This window comes from Petromyzon marinus, unplaced genomic scaffold (assembly GCF_048934315.1).
Source record: "Petromyzon marinus isolate PM22_M1 ecotype Great Lakes invasive population unplaced genomic scaffold, UKy_Petmar_22M1.pri1.0 PM_Scaffold_7, whole genome shotgun sequence".
NCBI classification, from domain to species: domain Eukaryota; kingdom Metazoa; phylum Chordata; class Hyperoartia; order Petromyzontiformes; family Petromyzontidae; genus Petromyzon; species Petromyzon marinus.
This window is the reverse complement of record NW_027423677.1, coordinates 2,254,365-2,269,718: the sequence shown is the minus strand read 5'-3', so window position 1 is coordinate 2,269,718 and position 15,354 is coordinate 2,254,365. Positions and strand designations below refer to the sequence as shown.

At 45.9% G+C, this 15,354-nt stretch overlaps 1 protein-coding gene across 1 annotated transcript; it reads left to right on the top strand.

Moving 5' to 3' along the window:
• Positions 1 to 11,681: 11,681 nt before the first annotated feature.
• Positions 11,682 to 13,995, top strand: LOC142923771 (exosome complex exonuclease RRP44-like). The gene is made up of 2 exons (XM_076064751.1): positions 11,682 to 11,838; positions 13,513 to 13,995. The coding sequence occupies exons 1-2, from the start codon at positions 11,695 to 11,697 to the stop codon at positions 13,732 to 13,734; spliced, it is 366 nt and encodes a 121-aa protein (XP_075920866.1). The 5' UTR covers positions 11,682 to 11,694; the 3' UTR covers positions 13,735 to 13,995.
• The last annotated feature ends 1,359 nt before the right edge of the window (positions 13,996 to 15,354 follow it).

Genomic DNA, 15,354 nt, shown 5'->3' with positions numbered 1-15,354 from the left:
TATGTGTTCCTGGTCGGATATGCATTGGGCTCTATGATACAGAGTCTTGATGAGAGAATTCTTCTGTGATGGATGGTGGTGGGAATCCGGTTTCAGATAAGCATCCGTATGGGTAGCTTTCCTGTAGACAGAGTGGCTCATTGAACCATCAGGTCTCTTTTTAATTAGGACATCCAAAAAAGGTATCTTGCCATCTATTTCGACTTCCATGGTAAATCTGATGGCTGGGTGTATGGAATTGATGTGGTCGAAGAATTGGTCTAGAGCAAGCCGGCCATGTGGCCAGATGACAAAAGTGTCATCCACGTACCTCTTCCATAAGGTTGGGCGCAGAGTGGCAGTCTGGATGGCGTCAGTCTCAAATTTCTCCATGAAAATGTTAGCTATAACTGGAGAAAGGGGGGAGCCCATTGGGGTGCCCTCAGTTTGTTTGTAGAAAGTTCCATTCCAAGTGAAGTATGTATTGGTTAAACAGTGTCTCACCAGGGGGGGTACCTCAGTGTTTAGTCCTTGATGAACCAAGTCTTCAATGATTGCAATGGTGTCAGGTACAGGAACCTTGGTGAATAAGGAAACTACATCAAAACTGATAAGCAGGTCGTCTGGGGACAGGGAAATACCCTTGATTGTCGATACCAGGTGAGTCGAATTTTGTACCACAGAGGTGGTCTTTCCAGTGAAAGGACGCAGGATTTCAGACAAAAAACGAGCTAGTTTGTAGGTGGGGGAGCCGATAGTAGAGACTATGGGACGAAGGGGTGTATCTACTTTATGTATTTTTGGTAAGCCGTATAATCTTGGTGGCCTGGCAGCAGAAGGTTTCAACGAAAACTGTTTAGATTGATCAATTAATGCGGTTGAATCAGAAATTATTTTGTTGGTTTGTGTGACGAGGCTGTTGGTGGGATCTCTTTTTATTTTTGTATAACTACCATCGTCAAGTAATTCTTTAATTTTGTTGTTGTATTCTATTTTATCCATGATGACAGTAGCATTGCCTTTGTCAGCTGAGAGGACTACAATATCATTCCTCTTTTTAAATTTATATAATTCAAAACGCTCATCTTTGCTGAGGTTGCTAGCTGGCATCTTAGCGTTTTTGAGGGTTGCAGCGATTTCAGATCTTGCTACGTCTGCAGCGATGTGACCCAGGCCCCTGAGAGCAACGTCTACTTGGGCAATTATATCATTAACTGGTATGTGTTTAGGTGTGACTGCAAAGTTTAGACCTTTAGCTAAAACGGATTTCAGACTATCGGAAATAGAACTGTTACTGCGATTAATTACGACTTTGTTAACGTCTAACTATAAATGCACCGTTTAAAAATAAATTTATGCAAACCAACACACCTGAAGACGACCGTTTGAGTTATGTTCGAAACGTCGTGAGAATTTTTTATTGTTTTATATATATTTTATTATTTTGTTGTTTCCCTTCAACGTGACTTTACCGAAAAAAAACTAAGATTATAGTTTTAATATAGTTTAAACAAAGAATAACAACAAAAACTCAACCACTTCAAGAGAGACCTTAAACATAATGAACACCGTGTGACCAGACAACAATCCACATTAGAGATGCTGTTAGCTTGATTTTGCGTTTATTAAATGACTTTACATTACATTACTTCAAAATCAAGTCAGGAGTGCTAATCATTTCATACTATTTTTGTATGTACGTAGGGGTTATTTGACCATACTTCGATGCGGGTTGGTGAACGGGGGGGGGCATAGATCAGGAGCATAGAAGGACAGGACAACAGTTCATTTTGCTGTACTGCGCTCTGCTGCCTGCCATTTTGGCGCAGAGCCTATACCACCTGTTATGCATATCCAGGCTCAACACGGTGGCGCTTCCACGGTCTGAGCTCCTTTTTAATGTTTATTTTAATTAACTTAATTAGAACTCAAGAGATCAGGACACGTATCATTTGCGAGAGTGACCTGGGTCACAGGGTGGCCTCTATATTGAAAACTAATTTCTTTAGAACTGCTTTTTGTATTTAGATTGTTGTCCTTTCCGCGCACCTCCGATTGGCATGGTTGGCTGTGTACGGTGCGAAATAAGTTCTACATGCATACATACCACAGTGACAAAATGCAAAACATAATAAAGTACAGCAATGAAGTTAATTGAAATTGGCACGAAAACAACTGTGGTTTATGAAAAGTCGACAATATTGCACAAACATAAACAAGTGTTAGATATTAAATCGCATGTAGTGCAAGTTGGCTTGGGCAGATTATTTATAGGCTGATCATTGCACAGTTATACTTATTAAAACGTTACGTAAACATTAAACACATATAGGGTGACTGATGTGCTAAGCAGGTAAGAGAAAATGTCAATCAGTGAAATCATAAAGAATCGAGAGATTAAGCATCAAATTGTGAATTAGATGGGAGGGTAACCTTTGTTGTAGATAATATTGGTCGCAAAAGCTTACGCGTTTTTTTTTAAACGTGTGGTATCTGATGGGCGTGTTCCGGTTGATTCTATCAATCGCCAGAACTGTTTTAACTTATAAATATTTACGGAGGACTCCTCACTGTGATCTTTTGTCATTTTAACAAAGCGTCAGTCTCATTATTGACACTGATGAGACACAGCATGAAACCACATCCGCAGGTTAAGCGCTATTGTTTTGGATTGCTCCTTCCCCTTCAAGCCAAATTGTATTGTGTTATGCAGTGAGTTGGTAAAAAAAATAGTTATTTCATTATTTCAGTGTGTGAGAGAGACGCTACTGTGGTGAGTGCTCATTTGAGTTTGCGTTGTCATCTCCCGGTGCTATCCCAGCTGCTGCTGCTGTCGTCGCTCTTGCTTAGATTACGCAACACGATGTTTGTCCTTTGTTTTGGTCTCCAGCTGAAAGCCGAAAGTGGGAAGATGCGTCGGCCCACTGGCAAAGTGGTCGGCATCATCAAGCGGAACTCGAGGCCGCTGTGTGGCATGCTCATGCCCAGCCCAATCAAGGAGGTGGGCTGATCTGCATGTGTGTGTGTACGTGTGGGGAGCGGTAATGTAGCGGTTAGCGCGCTGCGCTACGAATCCTGGGACCCGAGTTGGATTATATTTATCGCTCATAACCAATAAACAGCGCCAAATGTCTGAACCTGTCTTGGGCCCTTCCCTAGGTCGACTCGGCCATAAATGAGTCTCTGATGTGGCATGTAAACATCAGCGCTGTGGAGACAAAGGCGGTCGGGCATGGTGCTGGCCGTACCCACCCCGTCGTTTGCCGTACCAGCTTGAATAGGTGTGTGCTGACGGCACTTGCCCAAACAGTTTGTTGAATGCCTTACTGGGGGCTTTTTGGGCGTGTTGCAGGCCACCCGCCACCTGTTCACGCCCGCGGACCGCCGCATGCCACGAGTGCGGGTGGAGACAATACAAGCAGCGTCCCTGCAGGCCCACCGCATCGTGGTGGCCATCGGTGGCTGGCTGCGACACTCCCGCTACCCGAACGTACGACTGCACCGTGACGCCCCGGACGCCGTGACACCTCACCCGTCTGTCCCGTGGTCGGCATCGTTGGGCTCATCCTTCTGTCACTTGACGCGCGGCCACGCGGCTCTGTATGCAATACAGCCGTCGAACCCAAAACACGAACGGTGACACGGTGAATTGGAAGTCAGGGTGGATGAAGTGGCACCACTGTGATATTTTTTTGTTTGAAAGCATGGCAAACTCACCTGTGATTCAACCTAGGTTATTAAGGTGTTGTAAGTTGATAGTCTCAGCCCAGTCACCAATAACTGCACCAAAAACGATATTAAATTTGGTCGTGCACTTCGATTGTTTGATTTCCATCTCTGAGAAAACTACTGCGTTTGACTGCCATGTGATGAACATTACTTTGATTGGCAGAGTGGTTGGAAAAGCACTGCCCCCCTACAATTTGGACTGCATTTCACTTCAATGGATCTTAGAAGTAGCTCTGTTATGTCTGCTCCTGTGGGTCGTCCTTGACCACGAAGGGTTTGTATAGATTGCTTGTCTTGTGCGATACCATTAACACAATGAGAAACAAAATTGGTGAAAAGTTAAATATATTGTTAAGATGTATTCTTTGGGTTGTATCTTTGTTTAAACAGATGTCGGTTAATATTCTACATAATGTACGTTAGGTACAAGGTTGGCATTGTGGTTGTGCTTTTCATACCTATTTGCCACTGCACAACCGAGCGACACCATGGCTGGCACGGTTTAGTAGGCTGCAGGTTGTTTATCCACTGCAAAAGCGGATCCATGCCATGGACGGTCAATGCTTTGAACAAGTCTAGGCACATGCAGATGACGCTGTGGTGCCACGTCCCCGCGGTGTACTGACTGCCGTCACACAATTAACGTGTCGCTATCCCCGCCCCTGGCCCTGCTCGGCCCCCGGATATATTTGGATGCCTTGTGGGGCCAGCATACTACGGTTTGGTTCTGGTTCGACACGGCAAAAGCCAGTGGGTGACCACAGACACTTCGAGAGATCTGCACTGTCTGGGTTCCAATGTACCAGTGGAAAAGGGATACCGGTGACGATTGGCCACGTATGTGCATATGCATGTTGAACTTCTTCCGTACCATACGTAGACAACCGTGCTAATCGTCGGTGTGCTTGTGCAGGGCCATTTTGTGCGCTCTCTGGGCGAATGTGGGGATAAGGAGACGGAGACGGAGGTGCTGCTGCTGGAGCACGACGTGCCACACCAGCCCTTCAGCCAGGCCGTACTTGCATGCCTGCCCCCTCCCACGTTCAGCATCACAGCAGAGGTACGCATGAGACGTGTGACGATATGTCAATTCATCGATTGAGTTCAATTCTTACGCCTGCGGTGTGTTGGTGTGTTCGGTCGTGCATGTGAGAACCCTTTACTTCAATGTTCTTTATTACAAGGCCCACGGGCCACTGGTGGCCCCTGGGTGGCCTTTGGTGTGGCCCATGACGTGTGGCCCCCGACGTATAGGCCCCCGACAATAGACAAATGCGAAAACACCCCCCATCATCATCATCGTGCTGCCAAACCGCAATAGTTTCAAGATGTTTGGCCTGCGTAGAATACCTTCTGGAGGACCTCTCTGGAGCTCTCCCTCCAGTCGAGGTCCTTTCGTTGCACTGGCATGAACGAGAAGCCAAGGGGCTCTACACCTTTACCGCAGACCGTATATAGAAAAGCCGTCGACCTGAAAGAAAGTCGATGGCTCGGACACATCATCGTAAGAAGAGAGGAAATTCACATCGGAGGAATGAAGGCGATGGACTTATGGAAGCACCAGGGCGGAGACCCGAGAGGCAGGCCTCGAGAGATGCGGATCAAAGTGGTGAGCCAGGATATGGAGGACTTTGCAGTAGCCGTGGAGATGGTCCAGTACATAAATGAATGGAGCAAGGGGACTACAGACTTTTTTCCTATAACGCTGTACTTGCGTTCCTGAAGAACACCGAATTGTGGAAAAATCGCATAATAAATAATATAGGGTAAAGCACAGTCCGCGATAACACGTGAGATGCGTACGCAGGCTTAACAAAGACTTCGGGTACGTGAGTAGCATCTAGAAGCATCCAGAAACATCCCGCCTTGTGTGATGCTACACCGAGGCAACCGTACAACCGCTTATTCTGCCTCGCACAACGCAGTTCTGTTCACTCGATCGCCTTTTATCCAATTCGCATCCATGTTATGAAAAAATGTGTTCCCTAATGCATTCATCGCATTATATCTAATTCACGATATGAAAACACGCAGAGTTATAGGAGAACGGACTGTACTTTCAGAATATTCAGTCGCCTATTGAGAAGATAGAACGCCATTAGAATGAAGTTGGTTTACCCATGTATGGCTCACCCTGTGTTTTGTTTGTTGTAAGGCAGCGTTTTGTTGAACCTGGTGCTGTGTGTGTCCCGTACAAGGACCAGGCTGGCAGGGAGGACCTTCGTGCGTTGTCCATCTGCAGTGTGGATCCTCCAGGCTGCACAGACATCGACGATGCCCTACACTGCAAACCGCTCGACAATGGGAACACCGAGGTATTCATTTGGTGGTGGTAATCGTGGTCACGGTCGCGGTAATTCGTGCCTATTCCTTTCATGGTTTTGTCAATGCTAGCGGAGGTTACAAGGGGAGTTTAAGTGGCACAATGATAAGTGCACTGCACATTCATCCTGTCAAGCTGGTTTAGTTCCAGTCATGGCTAACACCGGTACAGAGTGATATCTAAAAAAAACTGCCCAAGTTCTCCCCTTCACCACCTGCATTGACCATCGTAACAAAGCAAGGTCAAATGACAATCGCAACCCATTACGGCATGGAGAAGCCCTCATCCTGCAGTGGATTGACAAAGGGGTGGACAATATTCCTGTTATTAAGTTTCCAAACATTGTTGCCTTAGTGCCCGTATTCTTGGTATCTGCTCGGCTCAGGACTGACTTCAACATGGCTTGGTTCTGGCTTGATCTGCTCCGTTGCCTCCAAAGAAGTATGAGTGGCTCAGCTATGCCTTGGCTCAGGCTCAGCTCACGGAAATTCTGAGCGTGGCTGGGAGCATGCAGAGATATACGTGGAGGCACAAGGGACACGGAGGCTCAGGGCTGGAACCATGCTTAGAGGCAGCTTGGGTTTTAAGCGTTGCTTTGATGTGGCTTATTGAGAATTAGAATCAGAATATTTATACTGGAGGAATCCAATGAGCTATAAAGCTATTTTTCACATGTCCAGTAGAGGCGGGTAATAACGTTACAACAGCAAACAGTACAAAAACATAATAGTAGTGCAAAGTACAAGAAAGATCAACAAATAACCCAAACACAAACAAATACAACTAAACCATCCCCATCTTACCAGGAAAAGCCCACTGAGGTATTGATTTATTTTTGATTAGTGACCTGGCCACAACTGAATAGCTCAACAAAGTGGCCCATCATTTGGACATTTATAGCAGCCAAAATAATAGAAATAATCTCAATGCATGTTGCGCGAGAGCCAAGCCTGAGCCAAGCCATGGCTAAGACCCCACTGGCCTAAGTGTCCACGTCACTGGCCGAATGCCTGGTTCACAATGAATGCACCAGGTAGTAATGGGTGTGCATTTCATTTCACATTATTGTGCTTTGGTTGGAGTGGCTATGGTGGAGGTTATGCATGCATGTGGAGTGAGTGACTTCCGACAGACGTCTAGTAGAAGGCGTCTTATTTATTAAAAGCACACAGGGCGATACACTTCGTAACGCGGCTACACCTAGGCTGTACAAGCACGCAGCCCATCTCCGTCCTGCGTAGCTACGCTGGCTGGTTGACGAGCGTAGCGGCGGAGACAGAGCTGCTCTTGCAGAAGAACCAGCCACGTGGTCGAAGACAAAGAGATGACGACGGTAGCGACGCAACCAGGACCCATACCCCACGCTAACAGCCCCGAAGTTCTGATTCGGTGCTCTTTATATCTGCCTGGAGTGGCCAAGCTCCACCTCTGGCCACGCCCCCTTTCTAGAACCTTCTAGGCCCTTCGGGATGGTTCCCGGAGCTTCTCGACTGACTCCGCCGTTGACCTTTACCCCAGATACGCCCCTTCATAATAAGGCATTATGTAATGCAGCTATAACCTTAATTACCCTTACAGGCCGGCAGGTATCACCCTGTCATTACACATCCATGCATGTGAGGGTGGTGACGGTGTATTAATGTGTGTTCTAGGTTGGGGTACACATCGCCGATGTGAGCTACTTTATCCGGCCGGGGAATGCCTTGGATGAGGAGGCATCTCTGCGTGGTACCACAGTTTACCTGTGTGAGAAGGTGAGATGTGGATTTCTTCTTGCCACAATATCAAGTGTTTTACGACCTGCCGATTTCATCTTTTCATTCTTAACTTTACGACATGATGTAAAATATTATGATGTAACGATCATCGCGGTACCAGTTTCCCCACAACTGTAATTGTATTTGACATTTTCACCACACTTTTTTGTGTGCTTTTCAGTACTTCCCGTATGAATGACGATAACTTAAAAATGAATTAGAATAAAAAAATGTGCAACAACAATGCTAAATATATCTCATGATGTTTTAAACGAGTTGATTTTTGCGGATTTCTTATCATATGATGTACCGTGACATCATGAGCGGCAGGCTATCGGCGCAGTGGTAACACTCGTGCCTTGCAGCAAGGAGACGCTGGGTTTGATTACTCAACTCTTGTGCCATTTTGCTTGCAGTTTTGTTTGTTCTCCCCCCTGTTAGTGAATGGGTTTCCTCTGGATTCATCAGATTTCCTCTAAATAAAACCCATACAATCTTTACTGGCATTCGCGAAAACATCTCCTTGCTGAACAGTTACCTGCAGGTGACTTAATCATGTGTGGGTTTGCTTGCAAAACACTCGTTGAGTTGGTGCATATGTATTTGCCAGATTGTGTTTATTGACAGAGAAGTTGTTGCGTTTGTGTTTGTGCGCCTGCAGAGGATTGATATGGTGCCAGAGTTATTGAGCTCAAACCTGTGTTCCTTGAGATCCAACGTCGACCGGTGAGATGCACCAACAACTGTTAACTCGCGAGTGCGCACATTGCAACCCATACTCAGCAGCTAACGTGCGTTGTTGCCAGGTGCACATGTAATCCCATGATGCGTGGCACTGTTAAAGTGTCATTGTACAGATCCACACTAGCATGTGTACATACATAAGCAGCCAAACCAGGATGGCACAATGGTAACACGTGTCTCACAGCAAGAATGGCCTAGGATTGATGCCCGACTTGGTTGCCTTTCCATGTAGCTTTTGTATGTTCTCCCCCTATTTAGCATGGGTTGACTCCAGGTTATCAGGTTTCCTCTCATCGCTAACATAAACGTGTTATTACTACTATGATCCTTAACCAAGGAAAGCCTCACTGAATCTCATAACTTCGGGAGGGTACTGCAAAGCTTTTGCATTCGAACAATGGTTGCTACGTATATATTCCAGTTGAGTCATTTGTAACAACCCAAACCGGTATTTGGCCAAACATCCCGCTGCTGAAAGAATGACTCGACTACCAAAAACTTGGCAAGACCCTCCTGAAAAAGAGTCTCGAGACTTTGCGAGGCTTTCCTGAGTGAACACCCTGCACCAGTCCAATGTCGACGACTCCGCCACTCGACGGTGAATGGCCACGATGCATGTGCTGTGCGCGTGCAGGCTGGCGTTCTCGTGCATATGGGAGATGACTCCAAAGGCTGAGATCGTGAGTACACGTTTTACCAAGAGCATCATCAATTCCAAGGTGAGTTCCCCCCCCCCCCACAGACGTTCAGTTTTTGTAAAACTCTCGTTTGCTTTCACGTGTATTGTATCGGTGCCTTGCTATGTTAGTGCAGTTGAGGTTTCCGGATGGCTGAGAGGTCAGAGCGTTGAGCTTGCACCTCTGGGTTCACAAGTGTAGCGAGATGAACCGGGTTCACAAGTGGTAGTATGTATGTTGAACTTCTTTTGCACCATACGTAGCCAACTGTGCTAATCGGAGGTGCGAGGTAGGACATGAAAGTAGTGAGTTGATGGTCTCTGTCCAGTCAACAATCACTGCACAAAACACAGAACATGCCAATTCGTCACGAGTACAGCACACCGGTGTATTGTACCAGTGACGAATTGGCCACGTTCTGTTTATGTTACAACCCTTACTAGTTGGCTGTGTCGGGTGGTGGCGGGTTTAACGACACATTTACGTATTTACACAATCTAACCCAAAAAACCTGTATTATGGATGATATTGGTCACGAAAGCCTATGTGTTAAACTCACTGCACAAAAGACCACCAAATTACATTGCACTAAATTTGGTTAAATTCCAGCTTTGAGAATTAAAAAAATATAAATTTTGCTGTCTTTGGGTGAGCGTAACCCTCAGTGGTCATCGGGCGCCACGTAGACATCTGTTGAGTTCTGGCTTGGGCTTGGATCAGGCGTGAGCATTGTGTAATTGCGAGGACCCCATGGTTCACCCGTAGTGTGTTCATCGTATCCCCGCAGGCGTCTTTGACGTACGCAGAGGCTCAGCTAATGATGGACGACGCCGGGCGGAAGGACCCGGTCACCAGCAGCTTGCGTGGCCTCAACTCCCTGGCCAAGATCCTCAAGCAGAGGCGCATTCAAAACGGGTAACTCATTGTCAAGATCCTCATCCCCTCCACCGCCACTGGAGCGATGAGCAGTATTAATGGGTGCACCACATTTAGTCGATCGGCAGGTCGCCTGTGGCGCGGTAAAGTGTGGTTACTCCCGTGTCTTCTAAGACATCCGGCCAGCGTGGAAGAGTAGGCTAAAATACATTGAAAGGGACTGTAGAAGGGTGTATCTCTAGAGGGGCCGCCTCTTATGGGAGCACCCTTCTTCCAGCAGTGGCTTGAGCAAGCAATTGCAAGGCTGCACCTGTTGCTTTTTTGACCCCATGATGCATGAGGCTTGGGTGAATACCATGCACAAACAAGTGTTACAGGATTCATACTCAGGTTTTTTTTCGGTAAAGTCACGTAGGTAAAACTATAAAATAAAATAACAAGTAAATTAAATCACGACGTTTCGGGCGCAACACAAGCGTCCTTCTTCAGGTGGGACAACCACAGCCAGAAACAATTGCTGAAGTGGGCAAAAAAGGGCTGTTGTAACAAGAGGCTATATAGGTAAGAGAGTGGGGGGGAGCAAGGGGGGAGAGATAGAGAGGGGGGGTGTGGGGTAGGGGAAGTGGGGTGCTGCTAGAGGGATTAAAGGGGCGAGCACGGCAAAATGCCGGGGGGGGGTGGAAAGTGAGCGGGGCTGGGAGTGGGAGGCTGAAGAAGCTGGAGATGCGGAAATGAAGGCAATAATAAAGAAGTTAAGGTTTTACCTAGTTAATAACATCCTTCTAGATTGGAGTGTTACAGGCTGCTGCGGGGCTACATTGTGGGCAAGAGGACAATGCAGTGACATAAATTGTTTTACTCTACTTAATGCTCCCATGTCTGTGCTCCCCCACCTTTGCCAACGCGTACTGACCACCACGGTTAAGTACGGTAAAACCACCCCACGACCCGCATGGCATGGGGTGGCCCTCATCCAGCAGTGGATTGACTTAACGAGCTGTGCATGTTCAACTCAAATATCTGAGTTTGTGAAGTGTCTTATATTAAGATTCTGTGTTGTTTTGGCTGGACATGATAATCGCTCATGTCCCTTCTTCACCCGTAGGGCATTGACTCTGGCATCCCCTGAGGTCCGATTCCACATGGACAGCGAAACCCACGACCCGATCGACCTGCAGACCAAGGAACTCAAGTGAGTCTCGTCAACAAGACACCTCCCATGACTGCAATCCGACTGTTGTGCAGATCTCTCTATCAGAATCAAAATATATATTTCTACTGGAAGAATCCGATGAGCTATAAAGCTCTTTTTTCACAGATGTCCAGTTGGGGCAGGTCACAACGTTACAACAACAAACAATACAAGCACACGTTAGGATTGCAAAGTATTGGAAAGGTAAACAAATAACTTAAACAAATATACAAATACAACTAAACTATTTTTATCTTACCAAGTAAAACCCTGACCACAAATGATAGCTGAACAAAGTGGCTTATCACGTGGGATATTTATTATCAGCAAAATAATCTAAGATAAAGATTCTTGACCCTTGTGGTTGATGTGTTGTGGTGGCGGAAACTGGTGCGTGTACACAGGGAGACCAACTCGATGGTGGAGGAGTTCATGTTGCTCGCCAACATCTCCGTGGCGGAGCGCATCGTAGACGAATTCCCCGAGTGTGCGCTGCTCCGACGCCATCCAGCGCCTCCGCCTTCCAACTACGACATCTTGGTGAAGGCGGCGAAATCAAAGGTAGAGTTAGAACCCCTTTTAACGACTACCCTTGTTAACTAATCGCTTAACAACGGGCCTCCAATGTGTAGGCTTAACCGACCATTTCTCTGTTAACGACGGGCTGTTGTAGGTACAGTAAATATGAATTAATGCCACATAGCAAGGAAAAAATTAAATAATAAAAATATAAAACAATAAAATTCTCACGACGTTTCGACTGCAACACAAGCAATCATCATCAGGTGTGAAAACCACAACAAGAAAATTTGAAAAAAGTGGCAGTTATTTTTAACGTTAGCACCACGGAGAGAGATTTGACAGTTTGTTCAGATGGACGAGTCCATCTATGTTCGGAAAAGAGGAGGGGGGAGACGAAAAATAATGGATGCGGTCTGAAAGCCACCTTAAGCGTGATCAATCAATTAAGACCCGAAATGGTTTATGAAATCTCTCTCCGTGGTGCTAACGTTAAAATAACCGCCACTTTTTTCAAATTTTCTTGTTGTGGTTTTCACACCTGATGATGATTACTTGTGTTGCAGTCGAAACGTCGTGAGAATTTTATTGTTTTATACTTTTTATTATTTTATTGTTTCCCTTCTACGTGAATTTACCGAAAGAACCAAGAATATGAATCCCTGCAGTCACGAAAACTTTAAATCAAAATGAATGAATGCATTTATTAACAGTGTTTATTTTAATATGATGTGGTTATAATGTTAGTATCTTTATGTATTAATATCCATTGTTTAAATATTATAAAGTACGTTTTTTGGGTGAACAAGGGAAACTTTCGATGCTATCGGAACGAATTAAGCTTTTAACACGTATTTCCTATACTCGCTTAATGACCAAATCCTTTAATGCTCTTTAAGAGGGATTCTACTGTCTCTAGATTGCTGTTAACCTTCCATCAATATCATCCTCCTCGCAAGGAATTCAGAGGTCGCCGGGTGGCTCAAATTTTTGTTTGAGGTCTTTTGGTTTAACCGGGTGATAACTCAAGAGACCATAATAGTCTCATTTGCAAGGGTCACCTGGGTCACCCTATGACCCAGAGATTACAGCTGGGACCCTGGCTTCAAAATCCAGCAGCCGCATTGAACATACTGTGTTATCAAGTGTAGGGAGTTGAAGGACTCAGCTCGTTTCCCAGCTACTCCACAGAAATAAGCAACAAAAAACCATCACGATAAATGTAGTACTGTATTTAATTTTAGATAAATTCCAGCACTGAAATGTTGAAATATCAGGTCGACTTATTGTGATGAACATTATGCTCAAAATGGGTGGGAATGTGCTACCCCCTACTGTGAAGCAGAGGTGTCTTGAAACGATGTCAGTATTGGCCTGAGCGAGCAATTGCAGGGCTGCACTTTTTACCTTTATCTTGAGATGTAGCCGTATAGTTTCCACTCGCCCTTAGAGGCAGAACAACTCAAAAGGTGTGACGAACCACAGACAACGCTGGAAGGCAGCCAGGCACTGTGCCAGATGTAGATTAATCCACTTGCTGTACTGCCTTCTCCTGGCAAGCCAGGTTATGGAAACCTGAATGCCCACAGGAAGTGCGCTGAATAACGTTTTCTTTCCAATACACCACAACCCTTGCTGCTTCCCCAGCACTGAACTACAAGCCACGTGCGGGATAGTCACCTCACAAACGCCGGTGTGCCCGATTTTTTTGCGCAGAACATCGAGATCCAGGTGGACTCGGCTAAGGCGTTGGCCGAGTCCCTGGACCGGGCGGCGGTGCCGGGAGCGCCACCATACCTCAACACTCTGCTGCGCATCCTGGCCACACGCTGCATGATGCAGGCCATCTACTTCTGCTCCGGCATGGAGCCCGACACCCACCACTACGGGCTCGCCACCGCCATCTACACCCACTTCACGTCGCCCATTCGACGGTGACGTGCTCTGGCGTCAGGCACACGCGTGAAATCGACCTTCGCGATTATTGAGGAGACTATGTTGTTGTCTTGGTGTGGTCTGGGATTGTGCTGCCTTTCCCAAGTTTAAGAATGTATTTAATAATTGATGTACTTATGCAATGTTAACTTGTCATTATGGCACACCTCCGATTAGCACGATTGGCTACGTACGGTGCGAATGAAGTTCAACATACAACTTGTATATCTTTTTTCTATTATTTACTTTTAGTGATTTGTTTACCTTTCCTATTCTTAGCACTCCTATCATCTACCTACTGGACATCTGTCAAAAAGAGCTTTTATCGCGAATCGGATTTCTCCAGGATAAAGATTCAGATTTTGACTTATTTTTCTAAAAGGTCCTATAAACGGGAAGTTTGGCCAATTCCTTAAATGGTTATTTGGCTTGTGTTGGAGAAAAACTAGAGGATCCGGAGAACACCAACGCCTACAAGGAGGGTGACGGTGTTCGACGTGCAGAATCAAGAATCCATTGCCGTGTTGCAGCGGCGGCCAAAAGTGAATTGCAATTCTGCCATGGATCGCTAACGATTTTGTTGTGGATCTTAAATAAGAACACAGATATGAGCAGGCAGCAATTTGCGTTACATCTTATGACAAATAAAAAATCCTCAACAAAGAATTAAATTCATACATTAACAAAGATAATTTCCACCAGCAGATGGTGCTAGAACGTGGTATGTCCAGAGTACAGTATTCTATCACAGCGTTAAATCCATCTGAGTCATTGTTTGCGTAGCTTTCTGGTGGATCGTGAAACCCGCTGAGATCCACCAGAATGAATCGCGGTGCTTGGTGGATTAATACCGCTGCTCCGTTGGCATCTCGTGGCCATACCGCAGCCTGTATCTACTGTAAATTTAATCTTCATATTAAATAGAGGCTACAACAAATGTGAATATTGTTGTTGTTGTCTCCCTGTACCGTTACAGATACTCGGATGTGATTGTGCACCGGCTGCTGGCCGTGTGCGTGGGCGCCGACCCCACGTACCCGGCGCTCACCGACAAGCAGAAGCAGCAGCAGCTCTGCAACAACCTCAACTACCGCCACAAGATGGCGCAGTACGCCCAACGCTCGTATGTAGCTTTCCACACGCAGGTGGGAGGCGGAAGTGTGGGCCACGTGGAGCTTGCACGGCGTGTGCTTAGGCACCTGATAATGAGTCCATTCGTCTCTTGAAAACCATTTTTAAGGTCACGAAAGCAGGCATCGTATTGTGCGTGTAGTAAGAATCAATTGTTTTCTATTCGCACGCTTACGTGTGGTGGTGCCGTGGCTGTACTGGTTGGCTACACTTGACATTGCTTTTCAGCATTCTTCTGTGTTTGCTGAAAAACCTCGTCACTTGGCACATTTGCCCATGATGTGACAACTTTATTTGATTGGCTCTGTCAGGTGATGGAGGATTATAGTCAATACAATTGACATTGTACCTTCACGATTGAACTCAAAATAATCCCCATGACATGATGCCAATAGCACAACTGGAATAAATTAGCGGGGGGATGCGGAAAATTACCTTAAATTTTGTTAAGTAATTATGGGCTTGGTAAGTGATGCGCGTGTGTCTGCTCTT